This window comes from Equus caballus, chromosome 2, assembly GCF_041296265.1.
Source record: "Equus caballus isolate H_3958 breed thoroughbred chromosome 2, TB-T2T, whole genome shotgun sequence".
NCBI lineage: Eukaryota > Metazoa > Chordata > Mammalia > Perissodactyla > Equidae > Equus > Equus caballus.
In genome coordinates, this window is record NC_091685.1 from 86,298,472 (window position 1) to 86,325,728 (window position 27,257).

The 27,257-nt window shown below is 39.8% G+C and overlaps 1 protein-coding gene across 2 annotated transcripts in view; it reads right to left on the reverse strand.

Annotated features, from left to right (window-relative positions):
* The window catches only part of MND1 (meiotic nuclear divisions 1), a 64,948-nt gene extending 44,563 nt beyond the window's left edge, over window positions 1-20,385 (reverse strand). The window contains exons 1-4 of one of the 2 annotated variants that reach the window (XM_023636419.2): window positions 20,105-20,385; window positions 14,844-14,909; window positions 11,356-11,413; window positions 8,120-8,268 (exon numbers count right to left, since the gene is read on the reverse strand). In XM_023636419.2, coding sequence (XP_023492187.1) covers window positions 8,120-8,268; window positions 11,356-11,413; window positions 14,844-14,909; window positions 20,105-20,107 — 276 coding nt within the window. In that variant the 5' untranslated portion in view covers window positions 20,108-20,385. The remainder of the gene's footprint in view (window positions 1-8,119; window positions 8,269-11,355; window positions 11,414-14,843; window positions 14,910-20,104) is intronic. The other variant, XM_070257675.1, reaches the window with a different exon arrangement.
* Between the last annotated feature and the right edge of the window lie 6,872 nt (window positions 20,386-27,257).

The window sequence follows — 27,257 nt, forward strand, 5'->3', positions numbered from 1 at the left end:
AGAAATAAACTTCTGTTGTTTATAAGCTACCCAGTCTGTAGTATTTTGTTATAGCAGCCTGAATGGACTAAAACAAGCTCTCAAAATTGTACTTGGCTAAGTGCTCAATACATTTTGGCTGCCATTATCAACATCAGCATCAGTGGGTCCCTCTGTCTGCCACAGGAATCTCCTCCATGCATCTAAATCTATGCAACTTTCAGCTCAAAATAATCATTTCTAAGAAGTCTCCTTTAACTATATGTCCCTTAACTATAAGTCTCCCTTAACTGTATGGATTTATAAAGATCCTGCCATCCTGTAAACTCATACAACAATTAGGACTTTTCATAAACGATTAACTTTTCATAAAAAGTTAATTAACTATGTAAGGTATTTATCTTCCCTTACCAAGTGTAAATTATCTCGACATGAAATACATATTCTATTATTTCTATATTGCCCAAAGAACTTAGCACAGTGCACGTACAGAGCAGGTACGCAGTAAATGTCCGTGAAGCAGTTAATGCAACCCACACATAGTTGACTGTTTGCTATCTTAGAAAATGTCAAAGAGAAGCCTAAATTACAACCATGAGGCTTTCAGATTTTCAATAATGATCAACATATACAATCTAAAGGCAAGGGTGAAAAAAATGTGTTTCCTGATTTAATTTTCAGATCTACTTCAAGAATGCCCATTCTCAAGAGACGAGTACATTCCTGCACATAACTGGAATCACTGGCAAAACCAAAGCAGAACAGAACAACGGAAGAAAAAAAAGAAAATTAGGAGTTCTCCCTCTCTCTAATCTGGAAGTAATGAACAAGAAACTCAAAGGAAGTTAACATTTTACTTTGGCAATATGTTGAATAAACTGATTCTTCAGTGCAACCTTGAATTTGGAGGCTGGTTCAATTCACCATGAACTGAGTGACTTCTATCTTTATATAAATCTCACCATCACTTGCAGCATTTTTAATCTCTACCACTCATTCCGGCAGTTAGCCATATAACACTTTTCACTCTTCATTTCACTTTTATGCATATATTTATATCTTACCTCCAGCACAGGTTATAAGCTGTTTCTTACAAAGCACAGATCTTGACTCCTACTTTTTCGAATTACCTCCAGTATGTAGTAAAATGTTTTGCACACAGTAGACCCTCAAATATTTGTTCTGACTGAACAAATAAACTTACAGTATATACTCCTAGGTGGGGACTTAATTAGCTGAATCTGTGGCCACTACACTGGGTGCCTATGCATACCAGGCACCTTACACATATGACTTAATCCACACCACAACCCTTTGAAGATGGCATAATCTTCTAGAAATTGGGAAATTGAGGCTTTAAAGATCTTTAAAAAATTTCCCAAAATTCTACAGCTAGTAAGAAGTGAAGCTGTGATTTCAATGCATGTCTGACTTCTAACTACTCTTTCCATTAAGCCATACTACTTCTCTAAAACGCTAAGTGATCAGAACCATGGTTGAGGGGCATAGAATGATACCGACATGCCTTCTCAAATTTCAGTGAGAGAATAAAGTAAGTTCGATCATTGAAATGGCACAGTAAAATGAGTGTGTTTTTTAAAAAAATTTTTGAACATATTTATAGCAAATGCCAAGGGCTATCAACCTTTTACAAAAAACGTATCAAAATTTTGCTCTTCATTTACTTCTGGAGTGCTTAGAACAGAAAGGCACAGGACCTACTCCTATTTGTTAGCCTCTGACTCGACCTCTAATTCTGGGCAGGTGTGTGATATTAAGCTTTGACTTCCATCACGTAAATGGGAATGGGAGGGGTGTGTCACAAAATACACCGAATGCCAACTCTCAGCCCAGTAAGGAGCAGGGCATAGTGACAGTAACTAATTAGGACACCCTATTCTTTAATCATTCAGAATAAATAAACAATGACATTCAGTTCACTTTTAAAAACAGATTTCACTGTACTAGCAAGAATCTCTTGCTTACTTCTATTAAGGTTTGCCAAGCTCCTCCACTTGCTAAGCAGAGATTATGCTCAATCTAGAGGCAAAGAAATGAAAAGTGTACATCTGGCCTTTTTTCCTCAAAAGTAAAGCGTTTCTCTGGCTTACAAAGTCAACCAAGAAATGCTTAATCAGCACCCATTATGCCCAGTTTCAGAATATTCCAGGCACAAATAACTGTGTGGAAGAAGGTAAGATACACCACCAGAAACACCAACCACAGGGGCTGGCCCGGTGGTGCAGCGGTTAAGTGCGCACGTTTCGCTTTGGCAGCTCGGGGTTTGCCAGTCCGGACCCCGGGTGTGGACATGGCACCACTTGTCAAGCCATACTGTGGTAGGCGTCCCATATATAAAATAGACGAAGATGGGCACGGATGTTAGCTCAGGGCCAGTCTTCCTCAGCAAAAAGAGGAGGATTGGCAGATGTTAGCTCAGGGCCAATCTTCCTCAAAAAGAAAAGAAAAGAAAAGAAAAGAAACACCAACCATAAAGAAACACATTGATAAACTGGACATTAAAAGTAAAAACTTCTGCTCTTCAAAAGACATTTAAGAGAATGAAAAGATGAAATACAGACTGAGAGAAAACATTTAGAAAGTACTTATGTGATAAAGGATTTGCATCCAGAACATAAAAAGAAGTGTCTCAACTCAATAATAAAAACAAACAACTCAATTTAAAAAAAAGGCAAAAGATCTGTATAGACACTTCATCAATGAAGATATATGGATGAAAAATAAACGCATGCAAAGATGCTCAGCATTAGTAGCTATTGGGGAAATAGAAATTAAAAGCACAATGAGATATCACTATACACTTACTGGAATGGGCATCATACCAAGTGTTGATGAGGATGAGAAGATACTGGAACTGTCACACATTGCTGATGGGAACGCAAAACGGCACAAGCACTTTGGAAAACAGCTTGGCAATCTCTTAAAAAGTTAAGTATACATCTACCGTGTGACCCAGCCATTCCATTCCTCAGTATTTACCCACCGTAAAGGAAAAGGTACATCCATACAAAGACCTGTCCACAAACATTCTTAGCAGCTTTGTTTCTAATAACCCAAAACTAGAACAAAAAACTCAAATGTCCATCAACAGATAAACAAACTGTTGTATATTCATACAATGGAATACCACTCAACAATAAAAATGAATGATTAACACATATGGCAACATGGATAAATCTTAAAATAATTACTCTGAGTAAAAGAAGTCAGGACAAGGAGTACACACTGTATGATTCCATTTATATAAAGTTCCAGAAAATATAAACTAGTGTATAGTGACAGAAAGCAAACCACTGGCTACCTGGGGACGAGGGCAGTAGTGCAGAGGGAGCAGGAGAGAAAGACTGGGAATGAGGAAATTTTTAGGGGTGATGGCTACACTCACTATCTTGATTGTGGTGATGGTTTAATGAATGTATACATATGTCAATACTTATTAATTTACAAACTTTAAATATGAGCAGTTTTTAAATGTCAATTATTCCTCAAGAAAGCTATTCAAAAAAACTAATCAAAAAGCTAAGACTTACATATGTGAAAAGTTAAATGAATAAAAAAATCTGTGGTATGTACCTTCTAAGATGGCCCCAGTGATCCCTGCCTCACGGTATTTATGCCCACGTAGAACCTCTCCTTGACTGTGGACTGGATTTAATGACTTGTTTCTAGGGAACAGAAGGCTGCAGATGTGATGGGATATCATTTCCAACACTAAGTTACAAAAAAACTGTGGGTTCTGGGGCTGGCCCCGTGGCCGAGCGGTTAAGTTCGCGCGCTCCGCTGCAGGCGGCCCAGTGTTTCGTTCGTTCGAATCCTGGGCGCGGACATGGCACTGCTCATCAGACCACGCTGAGGCAGCGTCCCACATGCCACAACTAGAAGAACCCACAACGAAGAATACACACCTATGTACCGGGGGGCTTTGGGGAGAAAAAGGAAAAAATAAAATCTTTAAAAAAAAAAAAAAAAAAACTGTGGGTTCTGTCTTGCACTCTCCACACACGTTTGCCTGGAGGGAAGGCATATGCAATACCATGAGCTGCCCTGTGGACAAGCTCATGATAAAAGGAACAAGGGAGGCCTCCGGTCAAAACCTTTCAAGGAATTAAGGCCCTCAGTCCAAGAGCCTTCAAGGAATTGAAGACCTCAGCCCAAAAGCCTGCAAGAAACTAAATTCAACAGCTGTATGAGTGAGTTCGGAAGTAAATCCTCTCCCAGATAAGCCTTCTGATGAGAATGCAGCCCTGGCCAATGGTTTGACCACAACCTCGTGAGACTTTGAGCCAGAGGCACCTAACTAAGCCATGCCCGGATTCCCAACCCACAGAAACTGTGAGATACCAATGTTTGTTTCTTTAAGCCACAGAGTTTTAGGGTATGTAGTTTTCTTATACAGCAATAGACAACTAAAATACAAGATCTAAGTCACATTTATATAAAAGAAAGTCTTCAAAACAATTTTATCCATTTAGAATACATTCAGCTACAAATAACAGAATATTTGACTAAAGTTAGATTAAACAAGGGCTTAATTTTGTTACATAATATGAAGCCCAGAGGTAAGAAAGCCCCAGGCTTGTGCAGCATCTCAAAATGGCACCACAGACCCAAGCCCTTTTTATCCAGGCTCTGCCATGCTTATGGAACAGGTCTTCATCCTAACGCTTATCACAATATGATCTCCTGTCTATATCATGGCAAAGAAGAGGAAGGGGTTTTACCTTTATCAGGAAAGTGAACACTTCCCCAAAAACCTCAGACCTAGTCTTCCACTTAGATCTCATTCATCAGAACCGTTTCCCATTGCCACCCTTGGATGCAAGGGAGTCTGGGAAGATGAGGATTTTTTAGTAGGACACACTGCTCTCTCAACAAGTGTTTTGTTAGTAAAGAGGAAGGGGGTGAAGTTTACTAGATAGGCAACCAGAAGTATGTACCAAGGTACATTTTATTTATGATAAAGCCAAAAATATTACCAGAGTTTAGAGAACAGCAAGAACAATTTAAGCTATGGGGGCTTGAGAAGGATTCTGAAGAGAGATGTTTAGAATTTGGCTAAGTAGAAAGGGAAGAACAAGGGAATTCTCAAAGAGGACAAAAACAAAAACAAAAAACCACAAAGACAGGAAAATGCAATAAGGCATAAAAGTAAATTACTCTGTATAAAGTTTTTAATTGTATAACTAAGTTCTTAAAAAAAGACTGCTGAGTGAGGAATTTGCATGTTGTTTCCTAGCAGGAAAAAAAATGCATCATGTTTAAGAGATAAGACATGGGCAAAGGATCTGAACAGACTTTCTCCAAGGAAGATACGCAAATGTCCAGTAAACACACGAAAAGGTACTCAACGTCACTAGTTACGAGGGAAATGGAAATCAAAACCATCATGAGATACCACTTCATACCCACCAGGATGGCTAGAATCAAACAGCCAGGCAATGACAAGTTTTGGTGAGGATGTGGCGAAACTGGAACCCTCATACACTGCTAGTAAGAATGTGAAGTGATGCAGCAGCTTTAGAAAACAGTCCGGAAGTTCTTCAAACAATTAAACATAATGCTATCATATGACCCAGCAATTCCCAAGAGAAATGAAAATACGTCCCCTAAAAACTTTTACATGAAACTTTACAGCAGCATTTATTCTTAATAGTCAAAAGGTGCAAACATGGGGTTGGCCCGGTGGCACAGCAGTTAAGTTCGCATGTTCCACTTCGGCGGCCAGAGGTTTGCCAGTTCTGATCCCGCGGGTGGACATGGCACTGCTTGGCAAGCCATGCTGTGGTAGGCGTCCCACATATAAAGTAGAGGAAGACGGGCACGGGTGTCAGCTCAGGGCCAGGCTTCCTCAGCAAAAAGAGGAGGATTGGCAGCAGATGTTAGCTCAGGGCTAATCTTCCTCAAAAAAATAAATAAATAAAAATAAAAAAATAAGAAATAAATAAAAGGTGCAAACAACCCAAATGGCCACCAACTAATGAATGGATAAACAAACATCTATACAATGCAATATTATTTGGCCATCAAAAGGAATGAAGTACTGATACATACTACAACATGGATGAACCCTGAAAACATTATGCTAAATGAAAGAAGCTAGTCATGAAAGACACACATTATATGATTCCATTCATATGAAATGTCTAGAACAAGGAAATCTATAGAGACAGAAAGCAAATTAGTGGTTGCCTAGGGCTGAGCAGGGTAGGTGGGCTGCTACCACTTTAGTTCAAACCTCCATTACTTCAAGACTGGATTATTCCAATAATTTAAGCTACCTGGTCTCCCTACCTCCATTCTTTGTTCATGAACGGATTCCAAGGCCTGGAACAGTATCTGGCACTCAGAGGACAGTAGGTAGTCAATAAATTTGTTGCTGCTATTCTGACTCCAAGTCCTGTGCTCCTTTCCAGTTTTTCCCCTTGATTTGTTTATGGATATCTATCTATTATGGGAAGAGAGGAAGTGCTACTCAGCATCCAAATCTGCTTCCTGCTTTGGGGAACTGCTGGTGCCAACAGGAGGCAGCTACCTCCCACTACAGAAACTAGAAACCCCAATGAGTTACTTCCCCTGTTCCACTGGCAACTAGAGTGTGGGCATGTGAGCCAGGCTTGGCCAATCACAGGCACATCCCAGAATTGGGGGTAGCTGGGACAGAAGTTTCTTGGTGGGTATTTTTTTTTTGGTGGCAGCCACATCTGTTCTTCAGCCAGGGTCAGGAGGGCCAGTGGAATCATCTTCTCAGGTCAGCAGTGTGAACAGAGCTAGGTGCAGTGTTCAGGGCTCCAGGTTTCATGGTATGATTTTGGCTGTGCCCTTTCCCTCAGTTCCTGCCTACTTTTAGAAGCTGGTGTCTAGCTTTCTCAATGATTCTGTGAGTCCATCCTATATCTTCGAATAAATTCCTTTTCCCCTAATGTCAGCCAGAGTTAGTTTGTGCTGCTTGTAATTAAGAACACTAGCTGAAAGAAGGCTCCCTACAAACTTGAAGTCTTAAACCCAGGAGCAACATTTTAAATAGTGGTGTTTCAGGAGGATATTCCTATGAAGAAACTCAATCCTATATCATCTCCAAAAAGAAAGAAATTTATTTACTTTGCTACTATTAAGTTTTCCTGTTCCCATTATCTTCCAGAGAATCAGGACTCTTTTCCCCTTCACCTCAAAACAAGTTCAAAGCCATTTTCCCTGAAGTTTCATTTCTTGCCTCTACTGTAAATTCCACATGATAATTCACTCCATCAGTCTGGTAAAAGGATAAAAAAAAGTTCATTAAAATGTGATGGAATCTTGCAGTACACACTAAATACACATTCTTGGGAACAACCAAGATTTTCTTTAATAGCTGAATGAATAAACAAATTGTGGTACATACAATGGAATATTTTCAGCAATAAAAAGAAATGAGCTATCAAGCCACCAAAAACCATGGAGGAAACTTAAATGCATACTGCTAAGTGAAAGAAGCCAATCTGAAAAGGCTATAGAGCATATGATTCCAATCATATAACATTCTGGAAAAGGCAAAACTATAGAGACAGTAAAAAGATCAGTAGTTGCTAGGAGTTAGGGGAGAGGGAAAGACGGAGGAATAAGAGAAGCACAGGTGGTTTTTAGGATAATGAAACTGCTCCATATGATAGTGTAATGGTGGATACATGACATTTATGCATTTGTCAAAACTCACAGAATGTACAACAAAAAGAGTGAACCTTAATGGAAACTACAGACTTTAGTTGATAATAGGGCATCAACATTGGCTCATCAGCTGTAACAAATGTACCACACTAATACAAGACGTAAATAATAGGGGAAACTGTGTGTTTGGTGGGGAGAAGGGGGTGGTATTTGAGAACTCTCTGTACCTTCCCATCAGTTTTTCTGTAAATCTAAAAGGAACTAAAATACTAGAAAACAGTATTATGGCATGTGGGAAGATGAAAGTTTAAACATTCTACGTCCTCGTATGATTTGGGAGAAAGATAGAGATGCTGATTATCTTTAGACTCAGAGTCAAATAATGCATGTTAAAAATTTAATGGAAACCAATTAATGAAAAGAGGATTAAGTAAAACAAAATTTCTTTCTTACAAAGCAAATCTGTTATTTAACTTACCTGAGATTCCAGAACCTCCAACTTACGTTTCCTCGCATGAAGAGCTTTACTTGGAAAAGCCCAATAATAATTAGAAGTTCCAATCCTCTCACAGTCAACCATACCATCATCAACTAAGCTCTGAAGGATTTCTTTTACAGACATAGCAGCTAAGAGAGAGAATTTTTTAAAACTCTACATTAAGACACATCATAAATCAAATTAAAAAGCCAACAACTGAGGAAACACTTGCAACAAATATTATAGATCAACAGTTAATAAGTTAATAAGGAGCTTTTAAAAATAATAACAAAAAAGATAACTACTCTAATTGAAAAACAAAATACATCAATGGGCATCTACAAAATATCGCATAACAAATACACACAAAAAATGTTCAAAACCTAATAACTGAATAATGAAAAATAAAGCAATGAGATATGATTTCTTGACTACTAAATTAAAAATACTAAAAAATATAATAAAGGATTCAGGGAAATGAGTATTCTCAACATGGGTGGGAAAACGTGGCAATATGTATCCAAAACCTTAGATTTATGCATACCTCTTGTGTAGAAAGTCCACTTTTATAAATTCAGCCAAAGAGAATAAAGATAGACATGCATGAGGATGCTTGTCAAAGCACTGTTTTCAATAACAAAAACTTGGAAACCAGTCCAATAACTGGACTTTTAAAAGTATTTTATTGCAATGAGATACTATGCAATCATTAAATTTATGTTATAACATATTTAATAGCATGGACATATACACATTCAAAATGTATTACATAGAATGTATTGAAAAATAAAGTTAGGGGGCTGGCCTGTGGCCAAGTGGTTAGGTTCGTGCGCTCTGCTGCAGCGGCCCAGGGTTTCACCAGTTTGGATCCTGGGCACAGACATGGCACCACTCGTCAGGCCATGCTGTGGCGGCGTCCCACATGCCACAACTAGAAGGACCCACAACTAAAAATACACAACTATGTACTGGGGGGCTTTGGGAGAAAAAGGAAAAATAAAATCTTTAAAAAAATAAAAAATTAAAAAAGATAAAGTTAAAAGACAGTATGCACTAATGTGACAATGGTTATCACTGAATAGTAGTTAAGAGGCAATTTTTATTTCCTTCTTTTTGCTGATTTTTATTTTTTTCCAACAATGAACATGTATTGTCTTTTTTGCTAAGAAAACTAAAACAAAACTATTATGAAAAATTAAAAAATAAAAAAATAAACTGGATGGTATGGTTGGGGTAAGATTAAAAATCAGAAAAAAGCTTAAAAAAATGCCAAGTCATATTTTACAAATGTTTGAAATTCATGAACAATTCTTACTTTCTATTAAGTAAAACTGTACCAAGAAATTATCCATATTTTAATATCCATTTTAATTTTTCCTAGAGCAGATCCCCAAATATAAAATCTGTCAAAAAATTAACGATTTAATAAATAATAAAATTGACACCAAACGTGCAAAATATTTAGCCTCCCTTGTAAGTAAGTACTAACTGAAATGAAATGTCAAAGAATCCTAAAAATGAAGCCATAGTTCCGAGAAATGAATGTGAGTATAATTTGGTATACACTTTTCTGAACGCAATTTGAGAATACATATAAAAAACCTAAAACTACAAAAGCCTCTATTTTCTATTCCATTTCTAGTGATATTTCATAATGAAGTAATATGAGATAAGGAAAAAAATTCATGGAGGGGAGGCGGAAGGATGTATAGGCAGAGCACAGAGGACTTTTAGGGCAGTGAAAACATTCTGTATGACATCATAATAATGCATTCGTCATTCTACATTTTGTACACACTCACAGAATGTACCCCAAGAGTGAATCCTAATGTAAACCACAGACTTCAGGTGACTATGATGAGTCAACGTAGGTTCATTAATTGTAACAAATGTACCACTGTGAGTGACATTGATAATGGGGGAAGATATGCATGTGTAGGGGCAGAAAGTATATGGGAAATCTCTGTACTTTCCTCTCAATTTTGCTGTGAACCTAAAACTGCTCTAAAAAATTAATCTTTTAGAAAAAAATTTATGGTAGCATGTTAATCACACATTAATTTTAGCAGCAAAATTTGGGAACAACCTGGATGTTCAACAACAGGTAATGGGTTAAGCTATGGTACAGCGGGTGGTCACAGAGTGAAACATCAGCAGATGCAGATGCTGTAAATCATTTTTTAGAAGCAAATGACATAGGTAAATGTAGATGATATAATGTTACATGAAAAAATACATCAACATAAACTGTATATGCAGCATGGTTCCCTCCCAGAGAGATGGACGGATACCTGCATACATAAAATAAACAGAACCTATGAATAACATCAAAATACACCAAAATGTTAACAGTGGTGATCTCAGAATAGAGGGATTATGAACAACTTTTATTTTCATTATATTCTTTATAATTTCCAAATCTGTTAAAATAAACATGGATAGCTTATATAATCAGAAGGTAAGGTTTAAAAAAATATATATCATATGTAGTGGGTTTCACAGTGGCCCCTGAAAAGATAACCCACAGAACCCGTGCACGTGACCTTCTTTGGCAAAAGGGTCTGTATAGATGTAATAAAGATCTCCATGATGAAATAATCCTGGATTTAGGGTGAGTCCCAAATCCAATAACATGTGTTCTTATAAGAGACAGAAGGGGTGAAAACAAAGGGGAAGGCCCTGTAAGACAGAGACGGAGATTAGAATGATGTGTCTATAAGCCAAGCACTGCTGGCAGCCACCAGAAGCTAGGAGAGACGCATGAAGTGGATTCTCCCTCAGAGCCCCCGGAAGAACCCTGACATTAGACTTCTGGCCTCCAGAACTATGACAGGATAAATTTCTATTGTGTTAAGTCACCAAGTCCGTGGTAATTTGTTACAGCAGCCGTAGAAAACTAAAACACCATGTAAAGACACAAACTCACATTTAACAAATTCTAGAATCTACACGAACAATTTTTACTTCTTTTGAAGTAAATTATACCCATAAATAAATTAATGTGTGCATATTGTGTGAGTGCGTGTGTGTGCGCACGTGCATACATGCATATTCCATTTTAATTTTCCTAGAGCAGATAGCCCAAACACAAGAATTATGGCTGTGGCCCAAAGACATCATATAGGGACTTTTACAAACATTCTTCATCTCTAAATTTGTTTCCATAAAGTGAAACACTGTTCCAGAAAAGATGACTGATATTTCCCAAAATATCCTGGCATGTCTTTGATACTTACTAATGCCTTTCTCTTTGGGAGCAATCTTCTCCATGTCTTTTAACTGAAACACATCTTTCTGTTTAAAAAGGTTAAAAAAGAGATTAAAAACATGTATTTATTTTCTACTATATATTATATTTATCATAATTATGTTCATAAAACATTGTACTAAAAAACTGTGCCTGGAAATGGACATTGCAATAGAATCAAGCATTTTAGCGCTAGAAGAAACCGTGCCAATTATCTTGCTCAATACCATCAACAGAATGTAACATGGACAGATTTTGCACGAACATACAATTCTTTAAAGTAATTGGAGAGAAGACTATAAAGAATATCTTCCCACTGAAGTATAAAAACTAGTGATGATTAAACATTTGTTAACATGAGATTAGTCTCTCTGACATTTTGATTTTAAGAAAACACAAACAGTGCTTTGCTTGGCATGTATGATACGTCACAGATTCAGCAGTTTTAACTAAAAGCAAAACAGACAACTGTCCAGATTTGTTTCCACTAAGGTTTCACAGAAGAGCTACACTTACATAAAAAAATGATACAATTCATGGCTGCCTATCCATCATTCACCTATACATGCTGGACTTCAATCACATGAGAAGCAAAACATTATGGGAAAATATATATGTAGAATATTTAATCTTATAGTTGGAAAAAATTTATGTAGAATACTCCTTTCTTCTTGTAATAAGTGTTGGTTGAAGTGGTGAAAAGAACTTGGATAACAAAAGTGAAATATTTGAAAAGACTGAAGCATTCAGTAATTAGAACAGAATTATTGTGATTATTGTTATGGAAATTTGGGGTCTATTTCTTCCAAAGTAAACTTGAAAAGGCAACTTCAATAGGATGGAAATTAGACTTCATCAAAATTAAAAACTTCTGCTCATGCAAGGGCACTGTTAAGAAACTGAAAAGACAAATACTGACTAGAAGACAATATTCACAAAACATACCTGACAAAAGATGGTACCCAGGACATACAAAGAACTCCTCTGAAGTACGTCCACCCCCACGTCCCTCCAAAGAAAGAAGAATTGATGGATGGATAAAGGAGTAGCTAGATGAATATATACTTGATAAAGCAAGTAGAGTGAAATGTTAACGGTAGAATCTAGGTGTTGGCCATATACGTATTCACTGCAAAATTCTGTCATCTTTCATAATCAAGTGTTGGAAAAAGTAACTTCAGCTCACTACAATCAAGATTTAGTAAATTAAGGAAAACACTAGGTCATTGTTCTTAGAGTGTGAAATCAAATTCTGCGCATCTAGGAATAAACTATTTAAAGATAATACTTTAGGGTCTCAGAGAACATGTAATAAATTACTGACTTTAGGCCTCTAATGCACTAAAAAAATCAATTAATCAAACCCACGTGCAGATATTTCAGAGTCCCTGGACAAAGAACATGAACTCATTGAGACATTGCCTAAATGTGGTCATGAAGGAGGAGCCCCAGACATACTGGGTGCCCTAGTGAGGCTGCTGTGTAAATAAATGGGCTTGCAAAGAACTAGGCTTAGAACTAAGGTGTGGTCATTTAGTGAGCAGAGAAAGTGGTCTCAAGCAAGTATTAGTTCTCCCCAGTATTAAAGAGAGACAGTAAAGGAGATGAACACGATGGTTCTAGCTCTTAAAAGAAAACCAAAACTGTGTGTAAGACACCATGGAAGACACATAGCTAACTTTCAATTAAGCACTTATGACCTGGGCATTGTAATATTTTACATAGATTATCTCACTTAACCCTCATACCAACACTGCAAGCTGGGTACAATTATCATCATCCTCTTTAATAGATGAAGAAACTAAGACTTAAGTAACTTGCTTAAGGTCACAAAGCTGTTAGGTAAAACAGACTTCAGGTGCCAGTTCTCTATCATTGAGCTATACTGCTCCCATGCTCTTCCTAAGTGTAATGAGCAAACAATTCTTCTTCTGCCACATTAGCAACTTCAAATATGTACTTGTATGTATGTATTTATACATATGAATAACTATATACAGGAATATATGAACTGAAATCAGTCAATTAATACAACTAATTCCTAGCTTTGCATAAAAACTGACTACTGAACTTCTTAAAGCTGTTAATACTCATTAGCATCATAGTCATCAGTGTCTTAATGTTATTGAGAGCACAGTTGAAATTTTTGCAATCAGAAACATCCAATTTTGATAGTTGAGAAAAATCAGCACTATCACAAAGGGCAAAATAACTTCCCTCATCACTCTCCCCAGCTTCCCAATGCCTGGTAGAAATTAAATCTACTTTTATTGCTCTGAGACCATAGGAAAAATATTTCAACTCAGCAAGAAAAAGAGTCATAATTCTCACACACAAACTTCATCAATTTATCCTCCTAATCATATCATTATTAATATGATCCTCTGTTCTGAATTGCCAATGACTTTTAATAAGTCATTGGAGGTAAGTAAGATTAGTAAAATTACACTTAGAGGGCAAACTGTTTTAAAAAAAATAAAAGTCCCCAGGATATTTCACTTGTTTTACTGAGAATCTGCATTATCCAAATGAAAATGTCAAGTATTATCATAATTTATTAATTTCATATTCTGTTTTGCCATTTTCCCCATCTTCTTCACATTTGTATATAATGAAAATAGCCTGTAGGCTAAGGCAAGACAAGGCTTTGAAGATCCTATCAAGTATTAGGCTAATTAGACACAGGCGGTTAACATTTTTGTAGGGCAAAGGTTTGGACTTTACCCTGGAAGCAAAGAAAAGCCCCTGTACAGGACTATGGAGAAGAAAACAGCCTCTAGAGCCAGGTGCCTGCATTTGAATCCTGGCTTTGGCACTTAGAAGCAGAAACTCCAAACATCTTTCCTGTTAGTGGCCAGCACAAATATTGGGAATAAATTACGGAGGCCCATGTACCATCATTTATGTGTTACACTGAAGACAGATTCACAAATGCAAAGAGGCAGTATTTAGCACTGCCTCTAAGTCGACCTCCCTGGGTGTGAATTCTGGTACTATCACTTCTATCCTTTGAGATCCAGGGCTGGGATCTTACGCTGTGTCTCAGACGTCCTCACCTGTAGAAGGAGGACGGTAACAACGGTACTGATCTCATAGGGTTCAAAAGGATAGAATCAGGTAATCTCCACAAAGTGCTTAGAACAGTGATTGACACCCAGGAAGGTCTCAGTAGATGTGAGCTATCACCATTATTATTTTCAGGCAGGATCAAATAGCTTCAGAAAGGTAATTCTGGCACCAGCATGAAGGACAGTCTGGATGGAAGACTCTACGAGCACTGGGATAGGGTTCTACTGGGACAGGGTTCTTTCATACTTCATAGCTCACAGGAACCACAAATGTTTGAAATATTTATTCAGTCTTCAGGAAATTTGTCAGTATTAACTGCTAACAAAAAAGGTACAGTTAACACTGGATGACATATACTTAAGGAGAAAATTACGCAAAATACTAAAAATCTTAGGAAAAATGACTTACCGTCTCAAAAAATATTTCCATCATACGGGCTCTCTTTTCCTCTGCACTCAGTCCTTTTTTCTTCGACTAAAGCACAAAAGTTAAAAGCAAACACTGCATTTTTTTTTAAACACTGCATTTAAAAACAACTTGGTCTGAAACATTATCATAAATTTTATGCATGGTCTTTTCTGACACCAACAGTGTGACAACTCTCAGAGCCAGGCCTACAGACTGACTTTAACTAGTCTACTATCATATGCCAAGCTTTGTGGTAGGCGCTGCCAGCATGATAGTAAGAATTGTGATTGAAACGAAGCCTGGCATTTTGTAGAAATTCAATATTTATCAAATGATCCAATGATCAGTCACTGTATTCACCTTCACAAAACTTAATCTCTCAAAGAAAATCAGTAGACATAACTACTTATGAACAGGTCCATGCACAAATTGCTAATGAATTACTATCCAGCACAGAATGAATTAATTCCATCCTGGGGAAGGAGGGTTAGCTAGGAAGGCCAGAGATGAAAAGGATTTTGGCGAGTTGAGAAATAGTGAGAAGGGTGTCCTGGGCAGACCATACACAGGCACAAGGTTACGGAAGTACATGGAATGCTGCAGAAAGATAAGCACTCTGGGGTGATTACTGTACGTAGAGGGAGTGGCAGATAAAGTGAGAAAAGTTGTCTGGGGCCAGATTACAGAAGGCTGACTATCCAGCCGAAGAGAGTGGACTTTATTCTAGGAGCTACAGAGCAATTTTGAAAGCAGGGAGTGACAAGATAAGAGTTACACTTTAGTAAGATAGTTGTAGTAGCTGGAGGAAGGAAAAACCTGTCTAAGAAGAAAAAGGAAGCCTACTTCAGGTTACTATTATTCTGTCACTACCCTTTAGCCAATAGGAAATTAAGATAATTGATATGTAACAAATATATGTTAATAAATTTTACTATATAGAGTATATACATAAAGCTAAAGCACAAATTAAAAAAAGAGACAAACTTCCTCAACGCAAAGATTCACAGAAAATAACAAAAGAGAGAATGAGAATCATCATCTCTAGTTAATAGAGGATTCTGCACTAATGTGTGATCTGCATCTTTGTTTAGTAGAACTTTAAAACACTTTACACCACTTAGAAAGCAGACATAAATACCAACAATTAAAGACTGACCCTTTCTGACCAAAATACTCCATCAGAAAATGAGAGCCTATGGATAGATGGGGAAAGGGATGTGGAACTGCCATTCTGAACACATACCAGAGTCCACAAGTCTTTATTCTACCTGCAGAACCTAGAAACCCACCAGCTCATTTTCACAGCAATAAAATGATTAGCTGTTCCTTGATAAGTTAAATGGGTAAAATAACTAGCCTCAGAGTTTATATTTTTCTCTTTGTCCACTGTCTACTCTCAAAACACTGCAGTTCCCCAGGGTTCTCTATGGATGCCCCCACCTCCTCACACCTTTTCTTTGATCTCATCTGCTTTCCCGGTTTTAACTAACACTTATGCTGAGACCTCAAATCTACATCACTCCCCAGGGTGGAATTAATTCAATCTGTCCTGGATAGTAATTCATTCTGTTCTAGGTAGCAATTTGTGCCTGGACCTGCTCATCAGCAGTTATGTCTACATCAGGAGTGTCCTCCTGAGCTTCAATCTCAGGTATCTACCTGCCTCCTGGACAGACTTCAAACTCAAGAGGACTAAACTGAAGTCTTCCTCCCCCACATCTACTCTCCAAACCTGCTGTTCTGGATCCTGAGTTCAGTTGGATACCACTTTACTACCCAAGCCAGAGGCCTGGCAGTCTTCCCAGGATCCTTCATCTCTCTTACTCCACATCCAACCAATCATCACGTTCTGCCAATTCCAGTGTTTAACTATTTCCCAAATCTGTCCTGTCTGCTCCATCCCTACTCCCTCTACCTCAGTTCAGGCCTTCATTATCTGTTCTTGCAACATACCTGCCCTCCCCTAACCATGCTTTGTCCTATCCTCTTAGTCCACAGTGCAGATTGCCAAAAAGCAAATCGACCCATGCTGCTCCCTTGCTTAAAACCTTCAGTGGCTCCTAACCATCCAGAAGTATTCAATCATCCTAGAATGATACACAGTACAAGGCCCTCTATCACCTGACCCCAATCTAGCTCTCACAGGCACCACTCCCCACCTCCATTTTACTCTAACAACAGGGAGAGCTGAGCAACTTGAGCTGTAACACAAAAGCTGCTTGTAATTCTCCTCCACTCGCAGCATGCTCTTTCCCATTGCTACACCTTTCAAAAAATGTTGTTCTCTCTATCCAAAACACCTTCTCCTCTTACCCATTTGAAACTCCAAAAAAGACTCCCAAGGTTTAGTTTAGGCATTCTCTAGAACTTCTCTGAGCCCACAGGTTAGGCTGAATGTCATTCTGTGTGTCCCCAGAATACACCTTCATCAAATCATTTACTACAATTGACAGATGTGTTTACTTGTCTCTCTCAGTAGACTGAAAAACTTTGGAACATGAACTGCCTTTGCCTTCCTAGAGCTTAGTGCCAGGTTAGAAGAGCAGACATAAAGGCCAGCCCTTAATTCCTTAATTTCAGGACCATGTGTCTAATGCCCCCAACCCTAAAATTTGAGGCTGTTCAGGCTCCCAAACCCCACAACACCCACTGCACTCACACAAATGCAACACAAGGTGAATTACTAATAAGGAATTCTGTGACAACCATTTCCTCTCTTGCTTGGAGAAATAAGTCAGAGAAATCTCAGGTGGGCAAGCTCCAAGAAACCATACAGACCTGTTCACTAGACCTAGGGTGGAGAGCTAGAGTTCAACACTGCTTATCAGCCTTCCTTCACATTGGCCTCTGTAGTATCTGAGTAAAGCAAGCATGAAATTCACACCCAGTTAGAAAACTCCCTCCGCTCAAGGAACACTGCTTTTCTTACCCCAGAATATGGAGGCCACATCAGGGGCACTGCCGGCAGTGAGAATCCCTTCATGACCTTAGTTTGTGGCTGCATCAGCGGAAAACAGATCCTAAGGTTTAGGAAATGCTCCTAATGTTTTGGTATTATAAACAACTCCTTGTCGAGACCACGAATTCCACCAGAATCTGCCACCCAGAGGCAGGCAATGAGGAGAATCTAGTGTCCTGGGGACACATAGTTTTAGGAAAGCTCTTATCACTCAGCTCAGCCACCATGAAAGTTACTCAAGAAATATGGATGTGCTGTATCATCCATTTACATTGTTTTCAGCTTAATTTACTTGTCAGTCTCTTTTATGACTACAAACAGTTTTTAAGATTAACAACAGTAGGAGAGTACAGTGGCCAGAATTAACATAAAAGGATGCCATATTAATCCACATTTAGAAATTTCTCCAAAAAATCAACACGGGATCATTTAATAATTAAGATTAAAGAAAATCTCCTGACAGTATAAGTTAGAGATGCATTCAAATCAGTAAGTAAAGGGACTCATAACTTGAGAACAAAGGAACCTTCTCCCATTAGGAGTTACAGAATTCCTAAAGTGAGCCCTGTTGATCAATTACAATAAAATTTTGCAAAATTAAAACTAGAAGATATCTGCTGCCCTCAGAAGTGGCAGAAGACATTGCATTTCTCCATTTCCAAAAATACGCCCAGACTTACAATAATTGTTTACCCAGCAAACCCAGCCAAATCGACACAGCTATTAATTCAAAAGCAGGAAAGAGAACTTATCTTTGATGAACATAACACAAACCTTATTTCTTAATCATATATAAAAAATAGGAAGTATGTATCTTATAAAAAATTTTATTCTAATTTGTTTCATGTTTCTCCATTATCAGAGGTAAGCACCTGAAAAAAGTTAACAGCACATCAAACCATTTAGTATTAGGTGATTCATGTGTAGAGAAAGATTAGGTAAAAGGACAAAGTCAATGCATTTATGCTGTATAGTTCTCAACAGACAGTTATATTAGGCCCGTAACTCTACAAAGAGAACGATGACACCCTATCATATGAGAGCACTGGTAACAGATTTATAAGTGTGGTTCTGTTTGTCTTCTTACAACTTTTTATGCCCAGGTGGCTGAGATGTTAGCTTAACCACAAAGGAGCCGTTATCAGTTATAATTACATCTCGACAAGTATCTTCAAATAAACATGGTACAATCTAAATCCTTGTCCACTATTAGCTCGGCAAAATAACGGCCACTTAACTAAATTAAGATATTAAAATCTTAGATCCATTTAATTAGATGTTGATTCTCTGCCAACAGAAATAGAAAAAAATGGCATGAAACTTTGAAGTCAGTTTACGAAAATGATTTAATGAGCAGAAAAACATTAAATTCACAAAGAGAAAGAGAATTTGGGATCTTCCCAGGACTTAACCCATCACAGCATGCAAGGAAGACTAGCTCAGGGTGCTGCTCCTCTAGTAAAGTGAGCAACTCGCTACCAACCAGCAAGCAGTCCGAAGCACAAAAGGGCAGCAATCCCTGCACTTTGGTAAAAACCCACAGATTTTCACAGAAATCATCTAACTGGCACAAAGTGAAGGTTCGTTAGGTTACTTTGGAAACAGTGAGCAATTCAGAAATGCGCTGTTCCTGTTACAACGCATAAAACCCCTCAATTGTCACAAGTCAGGAGAGCCCTTTGGGACGGGAGGGCGTCCCCCGCGCCTGCCCGCTGTCTCGCTGACGTTTTCTTTCCCTGCTCCTAAGACGGGGCTGCACTTTAGGCAGCCGAATCGGGGGGGGGGGGGGGGGGGGGCCTGGGGCACAGGTTTCGAAGTGACTCGGGGTCTTTCGGACAGATCAGGGAGTTTGTGAGATAGGTTCACGAACGTCATGTTCTCGAACCTTCGCGGTTCACCCTATCCCGCGACGATAGGCAGGAGGGGTGCGGGAATGGGGGCGCAGATGCTTAAGAGGGGCGCACGCGCCGGCTCCCTCCCGCGGGGCGGGGGCACAGACGGGCTGGAGGGGCGCACGCCCCGGCTCCCTCCCACGGCGCCGGGGCAAAGGGGCGCGGGGGGCGGGACCCAGCGCGGTGCCCCCGCTGCCCGGCTCCAGCGGGAGTGCTCGGGCTCGCTCCCGGGGCCGCCCCGCCACGCCCGGAAAGTGCGGGGCTGCCAAGGCGGACCTGGCTGCCCCTCCGCGTGAGCCCCCAAAGCCAGCCGAGGCGGACAGCGCTACGCCGGGGTCCCCGCGGCCGAGGGGCTCTGCGGCCCGGACGCTGCGGGGTAGGGGCCCCAGGAACGTGATCTCAGCCCTTACCATGGCGCGGGCGGCGCTTCTTCCGGCGGCGGGGCCTGGAGGGTTTGATTTTGGCGCCAACACCGCTTCGGGGCGGAGCAGCGCAGGGGAGGAGGTGGGAGAGAGACCGACCCTCGCCCCCGCGGCGCGCAGCGACCCCTGGCGGCTCCGCCGAGCGGCCGGCTGGCCTGGGGGCGGGGCCTGGCCTGGGGGCGGGGTCTGCGCACGGCGGACTCGAGGTTCCGGCGAGTCTGGTCTCTCAGCTGCTTCCGTCTCTTCTCTCCTTCGAGTTGAGCGTGACTTTTGTTTTTAGGAAGTCTTGAGCCCTGACTTTTACGTGCGTTTTCTTGCGCAGCGGAAACTCGGTCTAAGTTTGCCTTGAAAAATAGAGGCGGTGCGGTTCTGCTGCCGGGGGAGAAAGCGCTGCCTCCATCCGTCTGGGTTTGCCCAGGCTGGGGCGGATTTCTTCTCTCTTATGATTTTACACCTCATCTCGTCAACCGCTATCCACTGCTTTTCCGGCTTTATAAAATCCCTTTGTATGCTTGTTTTACTTTAGGGTTTTTTTTTTTTTTAATAAACAAGAGAATGGATTTCAAATCAAAACTATTGAAGATGTGCTACTTCTTGACTAGACAGCAGATGGGGATTCAGATCAAAAGCTCGGGTCCCTTCACCTGAAAATGCTACAAAATTAACTCAGACTTCTCAGTTATTTTGAAAATAATTGTACGTTATTTTGAGCCACTTAAAAGTATAATTTTACTAAAAATATAAAGAGTGGCTACTAAAATAGGAATTTGAATCTCGTTGCTATTTATGGAAGCAGGGGAAGGGATATATTGAGTTGCTTAGAGTTCCATTAATTTAGTTTTTCCTAGAGTGCATTACAATACGATACGATTGATGGTACGTGAGCTGATGTTTAAAACAGTAAATGGGTAGTCATTTAATATATTTTCATCTGTTCTAGAAAATGTATGATGAGCACATCATACTCTAGATTTCTCATTTATTGTTCAAGGTATGGCTAAAGTAGGTATGTTAGTAAAAACTGAAAGTGGTATTTAAGAAAAACATTAAGTAATACCACTGTAATATGTAGATATGACAAAAATCATGTAAGTGACATTTGTGGGAAGCCTCGCCTTAATCTGCTCTTAGACTGCCATACCTCTTCAGCTCCATCAGGAGCAGCCTTTCTTCACCTGGCTTACTCTTACCCATCCTTCAGACAACTCAGGTGTAGCCTCCAGGACTGTTTTCTTCTCTGCTTCCCCTCCCCCACCCCACAGCAGATGGGTCCCTTCTGTGGTCCTGTGGCACTCTCTGTATAGTTTCATCATAGCACCTCACATTCATTTTGTAACTATTTACTTGGACAGCTTCCATACAATACCAAACTCCTTTCCGTGGCAGAGCCTAAGCCAACCATTTTGGTATCACCAAGGCCCAGCAGAGTGCCTGACATCATAAACATGCAATAAATGTGTGTTAAATAAATGTACCATCTTGTCAAGAACACCGTCTTGTCATTAACTTAGGGATAACTAGATATGGTTTTCAGTTGACAAACTGAAGGATATTTTGCTTTATTAAAACCTTAATTATTTACACAGAGTAGTGCTTTCCCATTTATTATTCTCACCAATAGAATTCTGAAATTATTTGCCGTTTAGATGTCTTGAGACAAGTTTTGCAATATTATAGAGCAGGCAGATGTAGTATGTAAGTTATGAAGTATGAAAGCAAATAAATATTTGCAGCATCTGAGAAGTACTCGTGAATCTGGATCTTGTACCCACCGTCTAGCATCTGTTATAGTAAAATGACATTCATTTATCCAACAAATTTATGTTTTACAAAAGCCTTAAGCATATATGAATTTCATTCTTTTTACTTTGAGTATCTGCTGCCTGCATAGTGTGTGAAGAAGAACCAGACAGGCCACACCCTTAAGGGGTTTATATTCTAGTCAGTACTGCCCTTCCGTCTGGGCAACCAGCCCTTGCCCTAGACCCCGCTGTGTAGAGGGCCCTCTTGGTCCTGCTCCAGCCACACCCTCCACATTGGTAAGGAGTCCACAAGGCCAAAGGAACGCGACCACCTGTAATCTACAAGCTCCCTTCTAGACCAGGGACCTGGGAACCCAGAATCGCTTGCCTGTTTTAGTTGGAATTCCCCTGAAAACAGAGCCTGAGCCAAAAATGTGCTGGTAATTTATTTGGGAGTGAGGAAGCAGCAAGGGTGAGACAGGAAAGGAGGAAAAGCCACTAAAGATGAGCGCACTTTTCAGTTTGGGCATTTAAAAGTCTTTACAAACCTTTCTTTGCCCAAGAGAATGGAAGAATTTATGGAAGGAAAGAAATTGGAAGTGATGAGCACAGAATTTCACTGGAGAGGATGCTATGAAGCTCTGGGCAGTGCTCTCTGTGCCTTTAAAGCCCTAGCATTCTTTCCAGAGTTATGATTCTTGCCATAGCCATCAAACGAACTCTCTGTCAGCTGGGCCATGCCCGACTAGACCAGAGTTAGGTGCTCAAGGCAAAGGCAGTGTGTACAGGATAGACGTAAGGCACACCACTCACCTCGGAGGTGCCCAAGGTGGCCTTGGACAGTGACAAATTGACCCAATGGGTCTTCTCTTGGGAAGGATGAGTGCAGTGCATACAAAGAGGGTTGGTCATTGGAGCTGTGGCTGTATCCTAAACGTCACCGAACTGTCCTCACAGTGCACTGAGATTCCTGGTGCGTACCCCAGTCTTGGAATACCAAACTTCAGAATGACGACTACCAAGGAGACCAGACACTTTCCATTGCCTTTGGTTCCCTTGCATTCTCAGGAATGCACCCCAAACTGAAGATGACTTTCTCATGGCCCCTCCTTGAAATTCTGAAAAGTTTCACCTATAGAAGCAGCTTTTTTATTCAGGAAGTTGCAAAAGAAAGTCAAGTCATTTGAAAGAGACAGAGGAAAAAGTTTACAAGGTAGGAAGAAGTAGAAGAATGAAAAGCCAAGAGAGGAGAAAAGTGCGAGGGAGAAATAGTGAACATTATCAACCTCTCAGTCACACCACGTCTCCTGAGTTAGAAGGAGATTATGCTATTAGGTAATGGCTGATAATGGGAAAAAAGGCTGAGAAACACTGGTGTTGAGTGAGAATAAAATTTATCATCCAAACCCTGACACGTCTGAGAAGAGACTGCTATTTATAATTTTGCTGGGACAACAAACATAAGGCAGGATTGTCCCCATCAATTATATGGTAACTTGGAATTCCCATCATGCTTTATTAACACTTCTTTTATGGCTTTTACTTCAATTTGCTCTGTATCATACTTACTGATGCTCTTTGAATCTTTCCATCTGGGATGCAAACTCCTGGAGAACAGACACAGTAACTTACTCTTTTTTGTAAGCCTGCCTCATCTCTCATTTCTTCTTGAGCATTCTCTCCTCTCACGATATCAAACTACTTGTTCTTCCCTGGACAACTCATGCTCTCTTGCCCTCTTTTAGCAAGGCTTGGCCACAGGTGGTCCACTCTCAACACCACCTGGCTGCCTTCCCCTGGTGAGTTCTCAGTTGCTGGCTTCCTAGGCCCCACCCAGCAACCCCTGCCCCCCTCCACTCCTGGAGAGGTGTCTGGGCACAAGCATGGGGTGAATCTGAGTCACGGTGTGGGGCCTCAGGTGCATGAGAAGGTTGGCACTTACCCGGTGAGTATCTCTATCCCCAAGGGAGCGTGACATTAAATAGCAAGTAAAGACCACCACCACAGGTTAGAAGAGACCACAGAAGAAAGGAAAAAAACTTTTTCATTCTTTTTCAACGAGGGGCCCTGCATTTTCATTTTGTACCAGGCTCCAAAAATTATGTAGCCACATATACATATATATTCATTTAAGTCTCATCCAAGTACAGTAAAGCTCCATGAGAACACGGACTTTTTTGTTTACTGTTATTCCCTAGTGGCTACAATAGGATTGATCATACTAGACTCAGTAAATGTTTGCTAATGAATGCATATAAAAGCAGCTCATGGTGGTGTAATTACCTGGTCTGGTTCACGAACTAGACCGTAAGCTCTTAGAGGTTACAGGCTGTATTATTCATCCTTATTTCCCTTACACCTAGCCCAAAGCCTGGTATACTACTGGTGCTTAGACATTTGTTCAATGACTATAGCAACAAAAGAGAGACAGTAGGATGGGATCGAGGATAGAATGTGACTTGCCCTTCCTGCCTCTTAAGCTAGACAGTAACACGTGCGGCTGTAATCGAACCCTTTGTCTGCTCTGGAAAGGGGTGCATCTGGGTTTGTGTGAAATGAGGTCCTGAAGGGCAATCAGATATGCCAAAACATGGGGCAAGTGACCTGTATCAGGATGCCCCACTCTCAATCTGATTCTCAAAACTTCCAGAGAGCCCATGATGGCAATGGTGCCTGCCTGGTTAAAAGAAAAAATAAGTGAGGAATGGAAGTAGGATTCAATAATACTAATATTCACAGGTACTAGGTAGCAGGGCCGTGTTTTGTCTTTGTCTCATTTCTATTGTTTCATCTCTCCTTCCAAGACTAACTTTGGTCACCTCTTTCAGACTTTCAATCTATTGTGGATTTTTTTAACCCTCAAAAAAACAAAATTTCTTTCAAAACAAAAAAAAAAAAAGAAATTTTTCTTGTGTTCCTCCATTGTTTACAAAGTATACTCTAATTAAGATAAATGTTAGTGTTCATTCCATCACAGCAAAATAGAAATCACAGACAATGAAAAATCAAAAAGCCTATAAATACATCGGGAAAAAAAGTTGTATGCATACATGTAAGGCAATGACTTGTTTACAGTCAACGAAGAAAGATGAGTCCTTTACAGGAGAAGCCAAGAACAAGCATCAAGCCCACATGCCACTCAAGATGGAGAGCTTATCTGTGTTTTTGGGGGGGAGGGGGGTCAAAGGAAAAGTTACGCTTTTACAAAAACCAGAGCTATAGAATGTAAAATACCATAAAATGCATAAGGTATTTTTGCTTCTCTTTCTTAGGAGAAAGGAGTTATATGGAAAATCTTCTTTTTTTCCCTCCATTACCTCCATGTCCAAGGTTGAAGACAGTTCATATTATAGGGTCCACCACATCTTCCGAGCAGAAAAACTACTTATGCCACCTTTTTTCCCAGCCTTAGGATGGAAAACCAAGTCACAAGTCCTATATAAGACTCCATAAAAAAAGAATGAAGTAATTTGTAACACAGCAGCCTCGCATGCTAGGGAGGTGAATGGGGTTCTGTCATTGGATTCAAAACCGTTCTGTTTCCTTTTACCAATCTTTCACTTAACCCAAGCATGCATTCATAGGGTTAGCATCTGCACAACGTGGTCCTTCCTCAGAAGAATGAAAAAACATTTAAAAATACCAAATGTCCAAAGACTCTAAGAAAGAAATCAACAACAGCTTCCTTCTCTAGGAGAAAAACCCCTCTTCTCATCCAAAAATGCGGATTTACACATGCAAAAATGCGTATTTATACAGGGACTGTGATGGTTTATTCACATATGAAATGAACCTTGTGCTATCTTGTCTTTATGCTTCTTTATCACATCAAACATTTTATTGCAAAACTGGACCTTTGTTCTTATCCAGTACATCTGTGTCACAGGACAAGCCAGGATTTCGAGATATATGCAATGGTCTAACATCTTTCATTTCAAATTAGAATATATATTTGGAATTTACTGCTGCAGTCTCAACTGCGCTTATCATGATAGTGGCTGAAACTGGAAGACATTTTTAAAAAAAACCCTGATGTCATCCATACTTGCTATTTATTTGGTCTTCCTGTTTCAAACAAAAGGTAAAGAATTCATAAATACCACCATCTAAGCACCTGTTTCAAATTAAACATCAGCCTTCAGCTTGTAAAATAATTTCTTTACAATTAAGCAAATAGCAGCAGAAGATGCATGTTATTTGCTTTCTTCCTGGAGAAGTGGGCAGGATGACTGCATCCTAGGAGCTTCTCTGTGGTGACTGACGGGTGGAACAAAAAGTAAAGAGGCCTTTTCCAATGCCAATCATGCAGGTGAAGTGTAGAGAAGAGATATCCACGTTTCAAGAATAGGGAAAGTGGCCATGTAAAACAAGCAGGACTACCCACTCCAGGAGACAATTTAGAAATACTCACCAAATCCTGAGTTCAGAATTCTGTTTTCTTTTCGAGATGAATACAAAGCACCTAAAAGTCAAGGAAAATGTTCTTCCTGATATTTTCAGCTCTGCTAAAGCCAGAGCCAGCAAAGAGCCTATCGGGAACATTCATTTATATTATGACATGTCATTTGAACTGGACCCAACTAATATGTCAGTTTTAAAAACATTTCACCAACTCGTAAACCTAAAAACAGGCACCTTTCCCAGAATTTCCCTCGTACGGGCCAGCAGAAGCACTCAACTGCCCGGGAACCGGCACACCCCCATCCCAAAGGCCGGCTTGCCACGCTGGCCTCACTCCACCATCTCTGTTCCTAGCTTATCTATTCTTAAGTCTTATTGGGAAGATACTGGCCTGTAGATAGGCAGCATTAAAATGACAACTGTGACATTATGAACAGAGATCAACATTTAAGAAATGTTTTATTCCATTTAAGACAGACCGTGGAAACTAACTCCTTTGAAAGAATATGACAGAGTGATACCTTGTTATTCATACATTTACCATCAGGTTCCTTTACCATGGAACCTCCAGAGGACTATCTAGATGTGCCCTTTGGATGCTTTGAGTATTGCTTGAAATGCGTGGCCATTAGCTTGATGTAATATAGAAATTTTTATGGTAAAGAATTTCATTCTAATGAAATTCTGGACCATAAAAACAATGTTTGCAGTGAGGTCCCTTTCTAGTCCTTCACCCCCTAGAAATGTGACTGCCATGACTGCCAGAAGGTCTCTTCATCTTGTGATTCTTTAAGGATTATAAGAATAGTGATTTTGATCTATTTGACCTTCTAAACGTATGTGCTGTACAGACGTGTCATGATTTTCCAAATTCCTGTTTAAGATACAACCCAAATGCTGACAGATTATTAGCATCATAAACAACAAAAATTTTACTAAGCTTTTTCTCAGTAGTATAAACAGTTTGATTGAGGTAGTCATATCTTCCACATATTCTA